Source organism: Maylandia zebra, linkage group LG1 (assembly GCF_041146795.1).
Source record: "Maylandia zebra isolate NMK-2024a linkage group LG1, Mzebra_GT3a, whole genome shotgun sequence".
Classification (NCBI taxonomy): domain Eukaryota; kingdom Metazoa; phylum Chordata; class Actinopteri; order Cichliformes; family Cichlidae; genus Maylandia; species Maylandia zebra.
Genome location: NC_135167.1, coordinates 6759420 through 6778426, shown reverse-complemented (window position 1 = coordinate 6778426; position 19007 = coordinate 6759420). Strand labels below are relative to the sequence as shown.

The following is a 19007-nucleotide window of genomic DNA, read 5'->3' as shown; positions in this document are numbered from 1 at the left end:
ATACATGCACATGTTTCAGATATCTCATGTCCCATAATGTGTAGAGCGCTTATCATACTCTTACTTTACATATAATCTTGACCCTGCGACAGCAAGTTGGAGCTCATAAATTGATCCACTGTCTACACATGAGTCATAATGAGTCGAACCTTTTACTTGTTTGTCAGGTGAAATCATTCTTTAATAATTTCACAATCGTACCATCATTACTTTGTGTGTTAGTGGCAGTGTTTTGTATCAGCTGCCACAAAGACAAGAAATTATTTTACATTTAACTATACCTGCTGCAGTCAGTCTCCTGAAACTGGAGTATTTGTCTCCGTGTTTGCAGGCTCGGGAAAGTCGTACACTATGATGGGCTCAGTGGATCAGCCAGGGCTGATACCTCGACTGTGCAGTGCTTTGTTTGAACGGACACAGAAGGAACAGCGGGAGGAGGAGAGTTTCACTGTTGAGGTCTCCTACATGGAGATCTACAATGAGAAGGTCCGAGATCTGCTCGATCCCAAAGGGTATGATTTCATTCCTCAATCAGCCCTTTTACAAATGTGTGGGTGGTTTCGTTTTTCATTTGAAAGGTGTGGCAGCTCTGATAAATCCTAAACAATTCAGTAGTTGCCTTTGGTTGAGTTCCCTTCCACGAGCCAAATTTAAATCAATAGAGTATTAGATTTACAGAACGTTTGTCTTTCGTCTCATATCCTTATAATGCAGATTCTGCCTTTCTAATATTAGTATCCTATTAAACTAGATTCAGCATCTTAGAGCTGACTCACTGTAAAACCCACAAAGGTTGTAACAGCACCAGCAGGTGTAGAATTACATCAGTCTTCGGTGTATTTTCAAATGCAAACTCATTTTTACATATTTAAAAGACTGTAAACACAGGCACTGAAGAATAAGAACACATTTAAATTTATTGTTCAGTTTATTAATAAGTTGATTCTTAGAAAATGCATGTGAAACTGTTTTGAAAGTGTAGAATTGTTCAAGGCATTCTTCAAGCAAAAATGATTGAAGATATTCTGCATTTGACTTTATTGTATATTGAATATCTGGAGAGTTTGACCTGCATGTCAGGCACAACCCCTGAAATTGTTCTTGGAGAAACATTGATAGAAAATGTTTTATATTTCTAATATTTTAGACGCTAAATGTTTTATTTCCAAATAATTTGAAAAAAAAAATGCACATTAATAATGATAATGACAATTCCAATAAACTAAAATACATCTGCTGTAAGTCTACTTTTCTGGTTAATGACCAGCTTGCAGCTCTGCTCTAACATAAACTCAGATTAGCTGATAAATCAGTGAAAGTCTGTCATTTGTTCTGGATCCACCAGCTGCTGTGGTCAGTGCATAAAAAGATTAGCATTCTGCCCTGCAGTCACTGTTTTTGTCCGGTTCGTGTCCAGCAGGTCAGCTGTAAATCAGGACCCCAGGCCTGTGCCTGCTGTCCCAGACACTATAACCTTTGACCTTCACTCACTGCATGACTTTTAACCTCAATAAAACGGACCAAAGACTAGCAGACCATCTGACTGCCATATGCGCTCTGCTGTGGGTCAGATAATGATGAAGTTCTTAGATCTGCGGCAAGTTAGAATTGGGGTCAGAGAGCCAAGTGCTCACAAAGTGTGAACTGTGCACTGTGGACTTCTATTGGTTACCAGAGCAAGCCTAGCCTCTACTGCCTCCCCTGCTTGGACATCATTGTTCAAGCATTGGATGCAATTGGTCACGAGTGACCATGTTGCGTGTCTTTGTTTTAAACCTCATTTTCTTCTATGCCCAGGGGTAGGCAAACACTGCGGGTGAGAGAACATAAAGTTTTGGGTCCATACGTGGATGGCCTGTCTCGACTAGCAGTGGCCAGCTACAAGGTAAAAACAATTCACTGAACAAAAAAACCTTTCATGCATTTATGTCACCTACTACCCCAAACATCCACCATGCAGCACTGCACCACACATCCTGTCTGATCAGTTCTTCAGATTTTCTGTGACACCTGAACAGAGTTTCTTGCTGCCATTTCCTCTCACCGTCCTCTTTGAGTATTTATATCACTTGAAGTACCAAATGTTAGTAGTCTCACCAACCAAATCAAAAATGGTGATAACATTTTGTTTTTTTTATATTGTGATTTTCAGGCGATTCAACCGCACTAGTTATAAATTATAATCATTATAAAATATAAAAATAGGCGAAGAATGTGCCGTGTAATTTATGGCCATGTTGACAACTATTCTTTGGAGTGAGGTAAAGCACGTTCAAATAAAAGTGAAACAAACAATTTTATAATTTACAGCTAAATGTCATGGTTACAGTATCTCTGCATCCATCCATCCTCACTCATGAACTTGTCGCTGCATAAGTATTAAAGGTTGGAGTTTGAGCTTTGTAATGATGCTTGTCACATTTTCTCTTTTATGTGACAAAATAGTGGTTTTTATGAAGGCATGGCAAAATATTTTAGCATTTTCTTTTTTTAGTAAAATACTGTCATGTAATCTGTTTTTGAAATTAAAGCAAAATGGGAAACTATGAAAATGATTGTATTGTTTGTTTATTGTGTCTTCTTCCTTCAGGACATCGAGTCTCTAATGTCAGAGGGCAATAAGTCACGCACTGTCGCTGCTACCAACATGAATGAGGAGAGCAGTCGATCGCATGCAGTCTTCAACATTATTCTCACACACACACTCAAAGATTTAAAGTCTGGGGTAAGATATAACAACACAAACACACACATGCTCACACAAGACTGGTCTGTTATTTATAAAGATGACTAGTTAACATCTGTTCCAACTTGGATTCAAACCATGTTCCCTCAGTCCCCATGCCATAATCTCATCCCTGCACCATCAAGCTGCTGCATCATCCACCCACTTCTAAGCTCTCAAATATGCTCTACACTGTCTAGCCACATCAATCACACATAGATTTTCTTCAAAAGGCCTGCAAGGATTTGCTGGGCACGAGAAATCTAAAGCTTTAGAAATGATTGAGACTTTACTTTTTAATCATTATGATTGCTGAACTTTTTTGGGGTGCGATAATGTTTCTGCTATTTTTAATAATATCTAAACCACAAGAAAAAAGGGATGATGTCAGCTCCGCCATGTGACCAGGCACTCTTAAGAAAAGACTTAAATGACTAATTCTCCGTCCTGACTGACCCACTTAGTCTCTCCTGATCCTTGCTCTTATTTCCAGCTAGAGTTGCTACCAGCAAGTCCTGTTAATAATTCACAGACATGACTGTGAGTTTGTCAGTTGATACAGCCTGCTCTCCTTTCAAGTCACGCCCAGAGTCAGTCACTGAGTTGGCCAGACAATTCGCCGGTAGGTTCATCAAGCTGAACAAAGTCTAACAGACAGCAAACGCATAAACTGTGTAGTCAGTGAGTGAATCACTTAGCTGACACATCCTTCTGCTACTTTTAACACTATATTTTATTTTATTATCCCGTCATAAGTGAACATCAGATTAAAAATCTCTACTGGTTTGTGTTATTCCAAAGAACACAATTTTGACCATTCAGTGCAATTTGAGTAATTTTATTTCTGTTTTTGCCGTGCTGACTGCAATATTTAGGTTGCTTTGTGATCCTTTGACTAGCAGAGCATTAGTCATTAGGGAGTTGGACTCGTTTCATGGCACTGAAACCCTGTTAGGCAGTGGTAAGCAGTATTTCTGAGACCCTGAGAACACCATTTAAGGTAGTCAACTTCAATATTCAACACGTATTTAAGCTTCCAAGTTTCTTCAATCTAAATATATAATCTGTCCCCAGTTTTAAAGAAATAGTGACCGTTGATCTTTGAATTGGAGCTCATCTCCGCCCTCAAATGACGCAGCCTGTGTTGGGGGCAGGTTAATAAGAGGCAACCTTTGACAAGTAGCAGAATCACCTGTTGCTGGATGAGTCATTCTGACACTCAGAATCTTGTCACTGGTTTTCCTTTCAGTATCCTGTCCTGTTTGGACTTTTCAGCCACGCTTTCAACTCAAAGGTCAAATTTGTTTGCGCTTTGGCCATGTGTACCTATCTATATCTCAATGGTTTCCTGATGTTTCTCTGTGTCATAAAACACTTTGCAGGCTGTGTAGTATAATGCAGAGTTTTTAAAATGTATTCCAGCAGTTGTTTTCTGCACTGCAGAGTTGACCCTATTTCTTACCATGTGTATCTGTGTGTTGATGCCCCGACACTCGTTTTATGAGCAGACACATTACAGCATTACATTTGTTACTGACTCGAGTATCAACTCCCCTGCTTTAATAATAAAGTATTTTCCTCTTTTTACTATTCGAATAGCTAGTTAGATGTTAAGACTCGAACAAGACAAAAGTGTCAGGGTACTGTAGACTTTTGTGTTTATCTCCAAGTCTTATATTTCCGGGCTACAGATCCTATCGTTGATGATGTAGTAAGGAGCTAAAATTACTGAATTACAAAAGGTTGTGGCTTCTCATGTGGTAGTGCTATTCAGTCATCAGCTTTGCCTCCCCGCTCTCTGTAGCTGTCTAACATGACTTCTCAGTTCAGGGCATTATTTAAAAAAGGTCTAGTTTTCTGTTACGGATAAACATCTCTTGTTTGTTTAACAATTTGCTCAGTCCTGGGGGATCTACACTTGTGCTGGTGTGAGGCTGATCTGTATCACTTGTCCCTGAGGGTGAGCTTTATCTCATAAGCGAGTCTTTTCAGAATTCAAGTTTGAGTTTACTTTACCTGAGATTTCAAGGTGACAATGCAATGCAGCTGTTTAGGATTTAAGATTGAACTTATCCGCTTCTCAAGATAAGGTTGCTTTGCTTTCCAAGCACAATGAAAACCCCTTTAACAAATGTTTATTTTATAGTAACACATACACATTCTCACAACTACAAACAAACTGCTGCGAAATGTAGTGTAGAAAAAATGTAGAAAAGCTTTTCTGTATGTAATAAAAGAAAAACATGTAACAGAACACATGGCTAAAGTTAGCTTATTATGATTTTCCTTATTTTCTTTCATTTATATATCCTGATAAAATAGGTTACAATAGTGTATTCTCATATTAGTCATGGTTGTATTTCTAACCATGACATCACCTTATATGCTCGAAATCCTTCTTAGCCGAGATTTCAGATTGCCCTAAACTCTGTTTCAGAGGGTTTTTTCCTGCTCAGGTGCAGCTTGGCCAGTGAGCATAGCAGCCCCTACGGCAGGGGTGGGCAACTCCAGGCCTCAAGGGCTGGTGTCCTGCAGGTTTTGGATGTCATTGATCCAACACAGCTGATTTAAATGGCTTGAAGTTCTCCAGACGCCTGGTAATGAACTAATCATTTGATTCAGGTGTGTTGACCCAGGGTGAGATCTAAAACCTGCAGGACACTGGCCCTTGAGGTCTGGAGTTGCCCACCCCTTAACTATGGCCTGTTGTTCAGACTTTGGTTGTTTTTTGTTCTTGGTTTTTCTTTTGTTTTTTGGGGGGGGAAGGGGGGGTGTGGTTTTTTTTTTTTTTGTTTTGTTTTTTTTTTGCTTTTTGTTTTTTTGAGAGTCAGCCATTCAGAAAAGACAGAAACACAAATAACAATATTGGTAATACTGTCAGATATATAGAGCATCAGTTTTTTTGTTTTTCAGCTTCTAAGTTGCTTCTAATGGCTTAAAGCAACGGTCCCCAACCCCCAGGCCACGGACCGGTACTGGTCCGTGAGTCGTTTGGTACCGGGCCGCGAGAGTTGAGGCTTGGGTGTGAAATTTATGGTTTTCAAGGTTGCTATTGTTTTTTAGCATTATTTTTTTTTAAATCTTTTTTTAATCATTAATTCTGTTAACCCTGGGTCTTTTCCTCTATGTTATGAATAAATCTTCTGTTTTTTTTGGCACCAGTACTGGTTTTAGTTTGTTGTATTTATCCGCGACACCTTAAAGACTGGTCTGTGAAAATATTGTCGGATATAAAGCGGTCCGTGGTGTAAAGAAGGTTGGGGACCGCTGGCTTAAAGGATGCTAAAGTCGCTTGTTTCAGACAGTAGGCGAACCAGATTCAATAAATCTCCAAGAATAAAAGCTAAAAATCCTCATAGTAGGTCAGCTTTAAGTCTCAATAGTCAAGCTTGTTGAAATGTTGAACAACTTGTAAAGATTTTGATGAAAGTTTAGAATCAGAAAAATGATGAATATACACTAAAAAGAAAGAGCTTGTTTTTGTTTTAATTAAAACCAGTGATGTCAAAGAATAGTTAGGATGGTATTTGCTGAAATGTTTCTTTGCAGTCCAGAAGAGCCTAAAGGTCACAACACTGAAACTAAAGCAGTAGAAGGTTAAGTATATTCGGCTTCACCCGTAGCACAGTGTGAATCATGTAATGAATTTGGCATTTTGTGTACTGGGGTTACTCTTCTGGTAAGGGAGCAGGTAGTCTCATCTTGTGAAGTTGGCTTGTTGAGTCTGCAAGGCTGCAACTGAAGTGGAGCAGTGTGGACTTGATAGAGATTTATGGAGTTATGTGGGAGTGGGAGTGAACCAGTTCTTTTACAAGAACACCATTATCATTGTATCTGTGTGCACATTCAGCCAAAACCTTTTGGAGGCTCGACATAAGAACACCTGGTAAAGTTCAGACATGTCACACCACAGATCATCAGCCGCTTAGCTGATCAGTAATTGCATGACATTGTATGCGACTTTGTTAAAACATTGATGTGTGCAGAAAAGCAAGGTGGCTTGACAAGTGCACAGTTGACACACACGGAGGACTGCATCTGCTGATATTTAGCCGATGGGCTGCTTTGGCTTGTCAGCAGGTGTTGATCAGGTGTTAGATTCAGCCTTGTCAGCTGCTGACCTGTCACAATCAGGAGTGGATGTGGCATACAGATAGAGATGTGATATCCACCTCTTCAACAGCCCTTGGGAAGACACAGAGGGAAACTGTCATCAAGACACTGAAAGATAACGGTGTGCTCTGGTTGGTAGAATTACAAGAATCAGAAGTATAGAAGACAAGAATGGATATTGCTCAGTTAAACTTCAAAGCATACAGAAATGTGTTCAGGTAGTAGCTGCTTAAAAATCAGCCTCCTTAAGGGTTATTAGAGATTTGTCAGACCCCTTGTGGGTCAGTGTTACGGCTTTCTGAAGTAAGTGAAGTTAATTCAGATGTGCCTAATCATCTTTACTGCAACCCCTGGATATGTTTTAAACCAGCCTAGGAACACCATGGCTTTTTGTTCCATTGCTTGTTACACTGGGGAAAAAAACATCAGTGGAAAGTCAGAGAAAGGAGGGAAAAAAAATACATTTACAAATACATTTTACAGTGGACAGAAACACCAACGCAGGTTGCAGGACCCTGCTAGAGCATCTCTAGTGCATAAGGCATCATGGATGCAGCAACAAATGGGACAGTAATCAGACTTTATTTTCCTTTTTGCTCTTTCTGTATCTCTGTAGACGAGTGGGGAAAAGGTGAGTCGGCTGAGCCTAGTAGACTTGGCTGGAAGTGAGCGAGCAGCAAAGACTGGAGCAGCAGGAGAGCGCCTGAAGGAAGGAAGCAACATCAACAAGTAATGAAGCAATTAAAACATGGATACAGAGAAACAGTACATAAACAGTTTTTTAAATGTTTTCCCAATAAAGGTTATATTTCTTCCAAGGTCATTCAAGCCTGACGTTAAAGTATCTCAACACACAAGCAGACAGAGCTACATGATTGCTATCAGTCCATCAGCTGGTCTCTTCTCTTTGTGTTTGCAAGGTCCCTCACTACTCTGGGTCTAGTGATCTCAGCTCTGGCTGAACAAGGAACTGCCAAGAACAAGACCAAGTTTGTTCCTTACAGAGACTCTGTTTTGACATGGTTACTGAAGGTATGATAAACATAAACGACCACCTGAGCAAAAAACATTTTATAGCATTTTTTCCTCTATATTTTACTTTTGTCTTTTTTTCCCCCCTTATGAATTCTCCAGGACTGCCTGGGAGGTAACAGTCGGACAGCAATGGTTGCTACTGTGAGTCCAGCGGCAGACAACTACGAGGAGACGCTGTCGACACTACGTTATGCCGACCGAGCAAAGAACATAGTTAACCATGCTGTTGTTAATGAAGATCCCAACGCTCGCATCATCAGGGAGCTCCGAGAGGAAGTCGAAAAACTACGAGTGCAACTGACACAGGCAGAGGTGAGAGATCTTCACAATCTAAGCAATCACCGTGTTGAAGTATTTGCCTCACCTGCTTGTCATGTGCTTTATTATCGCCAGTCTTTGAAAGCTCCAGAGCTCAAAGACCGTCTGGAGGAGTCCGAAAAGTTGATTCAAGAGATGACGGTCACGTGGGAGGAGAAGCTTCGCAAAACTGAGGAGATTGCACAGGTGAGATGCACAAGAAACATCAAATGTAATTGATTTTGTTTTTATTCAGTGTAATAATTACAGTGCACAGTGTCTTTATTTTCTCAAACTGCATCATTCAGATACTTTAAAAGCTGAAAGTCTGATGTTTTTTGTGTGTGCGCGTGCGCAGGAGCGTCAGAAGCAGCTGGAGAGTCTGGGTATTTCTCTTCAGTCTTCAGGGATTAAAGTTGGAGACGATAAGAGTTTTCTTGTCAACCTTAATGCTGATCCTGCACTCAATGAACTGCTTGTGTACTACCTGAAGGTTTGCATGAACACACAGACACATACAGAGTCCCCATCATGCTTTACCTAATGCCTTCTAAAGTATTATTCCTGACTTTTTTTTTTTTTTTAAACCAGAGTTGTGTAACTGCAGCTTAATGAGCGATCAGTCTTTGTCCTCTAAAAACTAAATTTGATCAGATGTGTAAGAGATTTTTTTTTTTTTTTTTTACACAGTTTGAATCATAGAAACTGAAGTTTCATTTTTCTTAATAGCAAGCTGAAGAAGAACCAGTTGTCATGTGACTTGCACTGGGTTTTGAAAACGCTTAAGAGGAAATTTCATTCATTTATACGAAACCTGAAAGGCAACCAGCTGTTATGGAAACATAATAATGTTGCTGTTTGATGGGCTCGATTAGAACAGATAAAGTTTAAGGAGTAAAATTTAGATCAGTTGTGATTGTAATTATAACTGGAACATCCCATAGATTTGTGATGTGTTCCTCTAGACAGGCTCTTTATTCCCCTTTTGTTTGGGTCAGCTGATTGTAACATGTTGAACATCTCAGGAACACACAAAAGTGGGCTCAGCAGACTCCCAGGACATTCAGCTGTGCGGGATGGGTATCCAGGCAGAGCACTGTGTCATTGACATCACAGCAGAGGCAGCTGTGATTCTCGCCCCCTACCGCAACGCTAGGTAAGGAACGCAAACGTAACACAAACAAAGTTCAGAGAATTACACTGCAAGGTTTTAATTGGGTAACTTTGGATTAAAATTAGGGTTTTTAAAGTTCTAAAGGTGGTTTATTTCTCAGCAGGTTATATTCAAAATAAGAGATCAGCACATACAAAACCACTGCCCACTGGCCAGCTGGCTTCTCTCACCAGCCTCAGTGCACAGAGAGAGAGTCAGTAGTTTTCAGCAATCATTCTAAACCTTGTATTTTTCCCTTATTAACTTGTGACCAGTGGAGTGAAATTTATATCCTGATTCTTTTTCCCCCCCTTCCTGCTGGCTACAGAAACACATAGTCCTTTTTCTGGTTGACCTTTATGTGGAATTTAGAGGTCAGCCTACTTATCTGTTACTCTCAAATAGTTCGGCACCATCACTTGGGAAAAGGTGCTAAAAGAGTTCTAAATTGCATAAGGATATCTTTATGCTACACAAACCTATATACATACTTTATTTCTCCTGTCTCACACTGACTGCTTTATATCTAGTAAGACTGCAGCAAATATGTTGCTAAACTGCTTGTAATATGCATTTGGCTTCTTTTTATTTTACTAAAGTTATAGCTGTCTTTTCTAAAATATACAATTTGTCACCCTTGTGCAAAAATGCCTAGTTTATGTGAACACACTTGTAACTACACTGGGAAACATTAGGTTGACTTATTTAGTTAATAAATGCCTTCGTGTGAGCGTTGCTTATGTTAGAGTAGTTAAGTTTAGTTTTACTCTGTATTTGTCAGGGACCGTTCACAAAAACATTCTCATGAGAGAAACAATCCCTTGTGCTAGATTTAGCTACTACCTAATTGTATGTGCAGTTCCTGGCTGGTACATCGGTGTTAAATAAGCTATAAAATACAAATACACGTCCAACATGTAAGATTACAAAGTAAAGCCAGATAAGAAAAAGATGTCCTGGTTATTTGGAACTTGCTACATTATACAGGCCCTATGCTGATGAGGCTAAACATAGTGTAGTTAACCCCACCAGGGTTAAAGTCCTCTTACCAAAAGAGATGTTTTCTTCAGTCGGTTGCTTCAGCTTCTGTTTGAGGTTCTTTAAAAATATAAATGCAACTCCCAACTATTGTCACCATTTTTTTTAAACAGGACGTGTGTTAATGGCTCTCCAGTAACCAGTGCTCTGCAACTCCACCATGGGGACCGAATCCTCTGGGGAAACAACCACTTCTTTAGGTAACCGCTGTTCTTTCTATTTAATTTATATTTTAAGTCTTTAAAAAACCTCCCATCAATCGGTTTGGGCTATTTGTTAAAGTTACATAAAATATTTTTGAGTCATGGATGAATGCATTTAACTCACTTTCAGGATCAACCTGCCTAAGCGGCGCTCTCGGGCTGCAGATGATGAAGAGGGTGAAGGTGGCGTGATGAAGAACAGTGGTAGCAGTGAACAGCTGGATGCAGATGGTGATACAGCCAGTGAAGTGTCCAGTGAAGTCAGCTTCTCGTATGAGTTTGCCCAGACAGAGGTCATGATGAAAGCCCTGGGCAGCAATGGTAAGATGTATTAGGACACTATTATGGAAAACAGCATGTCTTTTTCACTTCCTGTCTGACTTCTCAACGTTGTGTCAATTCAGACCCCATGCAGGCAGTCCTCCAGTCTCTGGAGAGGCAGCACGAAGAGGAGAAGCGGTCTGCTTTGGAGCGACAGAGGCAGATGTACGAGCAGGAGCTCCAGCAGTTGCGTAAGAAGCTCAACCCAGAACGCCTGTCCACAGGTCAGTCTGGAGGGCCAACAATTGGGCAGCAAGGTCCAGGACAGCAATCTCACTATCGCAGCATGGAGAGGCTCAGTATAGGAGGGATGAGCCATTCAAGCAGTGCTCAGAGCAGACTGAGGCAGTGGAGTGAGGACAGGTGAGTTTCTTTGAATTTTAGGAATATGCATAATGTGCTGATTAATACCAACTTGGTTTTCCTAATCCATCCGTTCGCCTGTCTCCCTTCATGTTGTTTTCCACCTGTTGTCCTTCTGCAGGGAGGCTGTGTTGGTGAGGAGTCTTCGGAGGTTGAGGGAGCAGATAGTCAGGGCGAACCTCCTGGTACAAGAAGCCTGTTTCATTGCAGATGAGCTGGAACGTCACACAGAGTACCGAGTCACTCTGCAGATCCCATCAGACAACCTTAATGCAAACCGCAAGGTCGTAAACACAAACATGAAGACCTTACATGTGGGTGACCTGTCCTCTGGTGTTCCCAAAAGCTTATAAGTATGTCTGTGTGTAGAGGGATGCAGTGCTCAGTGAACCAGCGATCCAGGTTCGAAGACGGGGTCGGGGCAAACAGATCTGGAGTTTGGAGAAGATGGAGAACCGTCTGGTTGACATGAGAGAGCTGTACCAGGAATGGCAGGACTACCACTTAAATAATCCAGACGACCAGGTGAGTTAACAGCCATTTGCCACCATGATAGCTTCATTGTAAACTTATTGGGAATCTTATGAAGTCACACATAATAAGCACATCTCTAACATCTACCTATTAAAATTTTCCTTGTCCAGGCAATGTGTCCATATTTACGCCGAGCGGACCCGTTTTTTGATGAGCAAGAAAACCACAGTCTGATCGGCGTCGCCAACGTCTTCCTTTCCTGTCTTTTCTATGACGTCAAACTGCAGTACGCTGTTCCCATCATCAACCAGAAAGGAGAGGTAGAACACAATTTGTCACCAGTTTAATTCCTTAATTTCTTCTTATAGAAGTAGCCCTGACTTACAGAAACAGTCTCTAGACTTGGTATGGTATTACGCTTTTCACTGTGACTCAGGAAGAGTTTCACTGAGATCAGAATTTAAAAGTAAAAGTTTGCATGATATTCAGGGAATTGTGTTGGTAAAATGTTAAAAGATTGATAGCAAAAATTGACTCCAGGAAGCTGATGTAAACTTTCAGCTGATTTTCATGATTGCATTTGAAATCTGAGTGGTGAATGAGCAGCTATAGAATAGAACAGCCAGAGATACAGGAAGTCTTTGGGGACAAGGAACAAATTCTGGGAAAAATTGACATGCTTTTCTCATTTTCAAGTCTGTACTTTTATTCATGAAGTCTATTAAAACAGCTTTGCATCTTTCCCCGTTAAAAAAAAAGTATTTTTCTTATACTAAAGGCTAAAGGATGTTTTCTTGCTGTGTTTAGGTTGCAGGTCGCCTGCATGTGGAGGTGGTAAGAGTTGGAGGGGGCTTAGAGGATAACATGGCTGGAGGAGATGAGCCTGACAACAACCAGGACATTGAAGTTCAGGATCGCAAACTGGTCTGCATGGTAAGACTCATAGCTCATCAGAAAATTTAGTGCATTCAGACCATCTGAATCTTCCCAATACTTCCTGGACTATTAGGTATGTTTAGTTGGCATCTCATTTTTCCCGTTTGTCATCCACAGATTAAAATCCTGCAGGCTACTGGTCTTCCTCAGTACCTGTCCAACTTCGTCTTCTGTCAGTATTCTTTCTGGGACCAGCCTGAGCCTATCATCGTGGCTCCCGAAGTTGACACGTCATCCTCATCACCCAGCAACAAGGACCCACACTGCATGGTGGTGTTTGACAGCTGCAAGGTAAACATGGGAGGGAAGACGAGAATTTCAAGTCTTGCAACAAATCAAGAAGCTTTCCTGAGCGGTGTCTATTTTGATTTCTAGTTGTGTGAAAATGTGTTGTGGATTGGTCTGAATGGCACTTGTTTTTTGGGGGCTTATGTAGGAGCTGGCTGTGTCCGTAACTGAGGAATTTATCGAGCACCTTACAGAAGGGGCAGTCGCCATTGAGGTGTACGGACACAGACAGGCTGATGCTGGAAGAAACCCCGCACTGTGGGACCTCAGCATCATCCAAGCTAAGACACGCACATTACGAGACAGGTAGATATAACAGAAAGAGTACATATAGATTCTTGTTCTGCAAGGAGCACAGGTGTGCAAACAGTGTCTGATTTTGTAGATGGAGTGAGGTAACACGTAAGCTCGAGCTGTGGATTCAAATCCTGGAGATAAACGAGAATGGAGACTTTGTTCCAGTGGAAGTGGTACCTGCCAGAGATGTGCGGACCGGAGGAATCTTCCAGCTTCGGCAGGTGAGGATGACACATCACAACAAAAACAGTCAACCTGTTTGAATCAGAAAACTGGAAAAGCGGGCTTCTAAATATTCTAACTAGTGTCTTGTCTTCTTAATCCTCCTCAACCTTCTCCTCATGCTCCTTTAGGGTCAGTCGAGAAGAATCCAGGTGGACGTGCGCTCAGTTCAGGATTCTGGCACTATGCCCCTGATCGCAGAGATTGTGCTCGCTGTATCAGTGGGCTGTGTGGAGATCAGAAACACCACAGCAAACCAGGAAGCAGATGAGATGGACAGTTATCAGGTAGACCACTCTGTCTACAGTGTGATTTACACTTTCATTGAGTCATAAATTACCTTTGAAGTAGCTGACTTGAAGAAGAAGATGGAGTGATTAACTGAGTTGTTTGGTGGACAGGAAAGAGACCTGGAACGGTTACGGCGGCAGTGGTTAGGTGCTCTCACCAAGAGACAGGAATACCTTGATCAGCACCTACAGAGCCTGGTTAGCAAAGCAGGTAAAAATACGTAGATTAGTATGCAAAATATTGATGTGCACAGGTATTTAACAACTGTTTCTGATCCTAATTCACAGTTACAGCAATTTACACTTTGCAAGTGGAGTAAGGTGAATGAAATGTTTAATGCATGCATGTTTTGTACAGAAAAAACAGAAGATGACATGGAGAGAGAGGCGCAGCTCCTTGAATGGCGTTTGACTCTAACTGAGGAGAGAAATGCTGTAATGGTGCCCTCTGCTGGCAGCGGCATTCCTGGAGCACCTGCTGAATGGTACAGCCCATTAAATGATGTTCTTATTGAAAACAGCTGAAGCCCCTGTGAGCCTAAAGCTGCAGCTTCAGACTGCTTTAAACGCTCTGTATCAAACCGCTTTAAAATTTTAAACGGCTCTTTGTGATGTCAGTGAGCGCAGATATCCCTAATATGGTCATATAAGGCACACACTCTGGTTTAAACACAGAAGTCTCATCAAACCTTCTGTTTGCAGTTTGTAATAACTTGGCTTGAATGGAGCTAAAGTATCTTGTTTGAACTGAGGAGGTGCATGTAGGCCAATTGCAAAGGATTACTGTCTGAGAACAGAAATATCGAGCTGGAAATTAGCATTCATTATAACATTTTAAGACACAGAGGTTTAAGCAACATTTTTTTTTTTTTTTTTTTTTAAAAAGGGTTCCTCTGCCTGGCATGGAGACTCACATCCCCGTCCTCTTCCTCAATCTCAAACGTAAGTCAGTCATTTGCAAAATTGTGCAGAATCTCACAAAGTGTTTATCTTTTTATATAAGTTAATTTGAAATATCTTTGATTCCCCAGCTGATGACCTCAGCTCTCAAGACCAGTTTGAAGTTCCAGAGGCTGGAGGCTGGGATGCTATCTTGAATGGAGAGGATGAGGATGACTTTTTTGATCTACAGATTGTCAGACACTACGATGGAGAGGTGAGGATAAACCTGTAATTCTCATAAAGGAGGCCTTTTCATTAGAAACCCTTGTAGTAACTGAGCTGTTCACTCCACAGGTTAAAGCAGAGGCATCCTGGGACTCCACTGTCCATGAGTGTCCTCAGCTCAGTCGAGGGGGATCATATCCTGAGCAGCGTGTCTATCTGACCATACGGGTGGTGGTCCAGCTCAGTCACCCTGCTGACATGCAGCTGGTGCTGAGAAAAAGGATCTGCGTCAATGTTAACCCGGGCCGCCAGGGATTTGCCCACAACTTTCTCAGAAGGATGTCAACCCGCAGCACCGTACCTGGCTGTGGGGTCACCTTTGAGGTGGTTTCCAACATACCTGGGGTAAGGCCAATGGGAAGAAGCATTGTTTTGCCAAGCATATTATTAAACATGTTGTTAATCTTTATGATGCTTTGTCTCCTTAGGATGCTCCTGGTTCAGAGGACAGGGAGATGCTGGCCCGACTCGCTGCAAGCGCACACAACAGCCAGTCAGGCGATGATGAAGCTGCCATTGAGAAATACCTCCGGAGTGTCCTGAGTCTGGAGAACATTCTGACACTGGATAGACTCAGACAGGTAGGTGGAGATAAATAATAGAGCTGTAGATTGAATTTAAACCCACATTATGAATAGGCAAGCATTCATCCAGTCACACAGCTTTTTTTTTTTTTTTAATTGATGATCTTCTAATATTTTCTTCTAATATATACATTAAAATACTGTGTTTTAGGAAGTGGCCGTGAAGGAGCAGTTGACTAGCAGAGGGAAGAGTAACAGACGGAGCATAAGCTCTCCTTCTGTTAACAGGGTAAAGCATGAAATATAGTGGCAGACCATCATAGCACAGATGGCATTACATTTTATTGCAATAAGATGTGATGTTTCTCAATATATATATATTTTCTTGGCTGTCCCTTCTGTCAGCTGTCTGGAAGTAGACAAGACCTGTCCACAACCTGCCTGCTGGACGATAAGGTAATACCCACTGTTCAACAGCACAAAATCATGTGTTTCTGTTTGTGTAACTGCTGGAGTGTTGCCTGTGCAACGTTGGAAGCTCTCTTCATTAGCGTGCATAAAGAGAGCTAGGAGAGCTGTGTTATTATTGCATGAAATCAAAAACTTTACCTCTTTGTATTTAACACTGCATTCAGTTATTAAATAGACCCGATAATTATGTGGTCATTTAATTTACTTAGTTTAATTAATAAAAGAAGAACTTTTTTCTAGTTAAATGTATCTACTAGGGGTGCAACGATATTCGTATCGATATTGAACCGTTCAATACAGTGCTTTCGGTTCAGTACGCATATGTATCAAACAATACAAAATTTGTAATTTATTTTATCAACTTTCCTTCTGACAATGCTGTCTGTGTTGAGCGCTCAGTGAATCTGCGTTTGACTACTCCGCCTAGGCTGCACTGTCGAGCGCAGATCCACTGAGCGTTCAACACAGACAGCATTGCCAGAAGGAAGAGCGCAGGGGAGACAGAAGTTAAGCTCTCCTTGCAACATGGCAAATTGAACCTCCCCCACCCTCATTCAGATCTTGCGTTTGGAATTATTTTGGTTTTCATGTGACGTATGACCCTGAAGGTAAGCGCGTCATGGACTAAAGTGAAACAGTATGTTGGATGTGCCACGCAATGCTCAATTACATGGGTGGGAACTAGTGTGTTAGCGCAGTTAGCTCGTTAACGTGTTGGCCGTCTAGCCCCACGCACGGGCGATCAGGGGTAGCTCGTTAACGGAGATTTGCCGTGTTGTGGCCTTAACATCATTTCAACGAGATTAACGCTAACAGCACTAGTGGGAACACAACGAATATGACTGCGCATTTACGCCAACATCATCCTAGTGCAAAGACAAGTGGAAGCAGACAAAAACAACAAGCATGCATGCTACAAACTTTACCCGAGTCATTTAGACAGCCGTTAGCACATGATTCTCCTTATGGGGACCTGATATGTTTAATATTGTGGCGAGCTCAGACAAGGAGGAGACGGAGGTGTCCTTTGGTCTTGCTTCCCGTGAGCTAGCCAGGGAGCACAGCCGTTTATTGACATCTGCAGAAGAACACTGCCGCTAGCTAACTGCTCAGTGCGGCAACCGCACAGCAACAACAACAACAACACACAGGGCGCCCTCTGACCCCGGAAGGACACACCGTCGCAGCGAGAGGGCGTCACCCGTCACTATGGCAACATAAACAAAACATAACTGTACAAACAGAACCCCGACCAAGCCCTGACCCGCTACATAGCCCCCACCTAAGGGGTCAGTCGTCCCCGACGACCCCATTACCCCACACAAAGTCCTGCAAATGTCCAAGTGCCTTCTTTTGGCGCACCAGCCGGTCACGACCGGCGGGGGAAAAGTCACTTGGGTCAGAACATGGGGTGCCACCATCATCCCACTTCTGACACCAATGTGGCGAGCTCAGACAAGGAGGAGACGGAGGTGTCGTTTGGTCTTGCTTCCCGTGAGCTAGCCAGGGAGCACAGCCGTTTATTGACATCTGCAGAAGAACACTGCCGCTAGCTAACTGCTCAGTGCGGCAACCGCACAGCAACAACTACAACACACAGGGCGCCCTCTGACCCCGGAAGGACACACCGTCGCAGCGAGAGGGCGTCACCCGTCACTATGGCAACATAAACAAAACATAACTGTACAAACAGAACCCCGAACAGCCCTGACCCGCTACAATATGCTGCTGAGAATATAGCCCAGAAGAAGTGTATAGTATTGCTTTTATTTTGGAAAGAGCCATTTCTCTGTAATAAACTCTCTTTTCCAATGATGAGTGATTCCTCAATCAGATACAGGGCTTACAAAATCGGTAGCCCGACGTCCCGGGGCTAGCGATTTTCCAGTCGGGCTACCAAAATCTATCTCTGCCCTGCCCGTCGGGCTATTGTAGGAAGAAAAATATATTGTAGCATCCCTGGCTGAATGATGGTCTCTTATACTGATGCTTCACAGAGGTTTTATTGGAAATGTTTTTATTGAAACATTCAGTGAAGACACCGTAAGAGCTAGGAGCAAAACAAAACCAGCAATATTAATACCATAAGATCAAAGGAAACAAATTTCTCCTGCTCACATATAGCATATACATCAAATTTACATCACTCAATTCATTATATCACCTCACTAACTTACAACTACACATAAAGGTCAAGGTTAACAACATAAACTCTATTAAATGACATTTTGATTGCATGTAACTTATTCCGTTAAAGGAAACATTAACAAACCTTGTGCCACTGTCAGCCAGGTACTAATTGGCAAAGTAAACGTACATATTTTTCACTTTAAGGCACACTATTTTACCATATCCTAAAAGAAACGTTACTAACAGCCCTTTAACGGTTTTGTGCCAGTTTCCTGTTTCAAAATAAAAGCATTGATTTCAAAATAAAACCGAAGTGCCTTTCAAACAAACGTAAAAATATTTACCAAATTTAAAGGTCATTTACATATATGTCAATGCTTTTCTCATTCTTTCGGAAATGTAGCTGGGTAATTATGTCATTGGCATCGGTGAGCCACTGTCAATATGTGACATATTGAAATCGCGTTTGAATTTGCGCTTGTTTTTTGCTTTCACTTTGCAATCGCGCGAACTGTGTATAGAGAGCGACAGTACTGATTGGTGAGTGATGATAATTTGCGCACCAATTCCTCTGACATTGTCTTATCAATCGTTAGCTTACTATGCAAACATGACAAGTGAAATCTCCCGCAGCAAGCTTAAACATGTAAGAGGTTGATCGTGCAGAGAATCGCTGACCGTTATGTGTGTGTGTGTGTGTGTGTGTGTGTGTGTGTGTGTGTGTGTGTGTGTGTGTGTGTAAAAGCAGCAGGATATATATTTTAGTTCTGCTGAGCCAAATAAGACGGGTCAGGGTGAAGAAGTGACAGCCAAAGAAAAGTTTACCACAAAACGGAAAAGTTATGACAAATCAGACTATAAGGCAAAAAGAAAGTGCAGCTTTATGGTTTCATGGACAAAAGAATTTCTGTGACTGCAATATGAGCTATATAACCGGGGCTGCACATAAGTGGTCCGCAG

At 41.7% G+C, this 19007-nt stretch overlaps 1 protein-coding gene and 1 long non-coding RNA gene across 8 annotated transcripts in view; one reads left to right on the top strand and one right to left on the bottom strand.

Annotated features, from left to right (window-relative positions):
- Positions 1-19007, top strand: part of kif13ba (kinesin family member 13Ba) — a 51783-nt gene that overhangs the window by 20490 nt on the left and 12286 nt on the right. For all 7 annotated transcript variants that reach the window (XM_004539766.3, XM_076891810.1, XM_004539769.4 and 4 more), the window contains exons 7-34: positions 332-512; positions 1798-1885; positions 2591-2725; positions 7455-7567; positions 7759-7870; positions 7973-8185; positions 8267-8377; positions 8529-8663; positions 9196-9326; positions 10475-10561; positions 10695-10885; positions 10969-11248; positions 11370-11532; positions 11618-11773; positions 11893-12042; positions 12530-12655; positions 12776-12949; positions 13095-13252; positions 13332-13464; positions 13597-13752; positions 13867-13966; positions 14114-14240; positions 14642-14697; positions 14787-14911; positions 14992-15267; positions 15351-15503; positions 15658-15735; positions 15852-15902. In XM_004539766.3, the coding sequence (XP_004539823.3) occupies positions 332-512; positions 1798-1885; positions 2591-2725; positions 7455-7567; positions 7759-7870; positions 7973-8185; positions 8267-8377; positions 8529-8663; positions 9196-9326; positions 10475-10561; positions 10695-10885; positions 10969-11248; positions 11370-11532; positions 11618-11773; positions 11893-12042; positions 12530-12655; positions 12776-12949; positions 13095-13252; positions 13332-13464; positions 13597-13752; positions 13867-13966; positions 14114-14240; positions 14642-14697; positions 14787-14911; positions 14992-15267; positions 15351-15503; positions 15658-15735; positions 15852-15902 (3959 nt within the window). The remainder of the gene's footprint in view (positions 1-331; positions 513-1797; positions 1886-2590; positions 2726-7454; positions 7568-7758; positions 7871-7972; positions 8186-8266; positions 8378-8528; positions 8664-9195; positions 9327-10474; positions 10562-10694; positions 10886-10968; positions 11249-11369; positions 11533-11617; positions 11774-11892; positions 12043-12529; positions 12656-12775; positions 12950-13094; positions 13253-13331; positions 13465-13596; positions 13753-13866; positions 13967-14113; positions 14241-14641; positions 14698-14786; positions 14912-14991; positions 15268-15350; positions 15504-15657; positions 15736-15851; positions 15903-19007) is intronic.
- Positions 7434-18328, bottom strand: LOC106676609 (uncharacterized). The gene is made up of 6 exons (XR_001342368.3): positions 18190-18328; positions 13806-13950; positions 13421-13691; positions 10689-10872; positions 8238-8360; positions 7434-7541 (listed from the first exon to the last, which is right to left on the bottom strand). It is a non-coding gene; the product is annotated as an uncharacterized LOC106676609 (long non-coding RNA).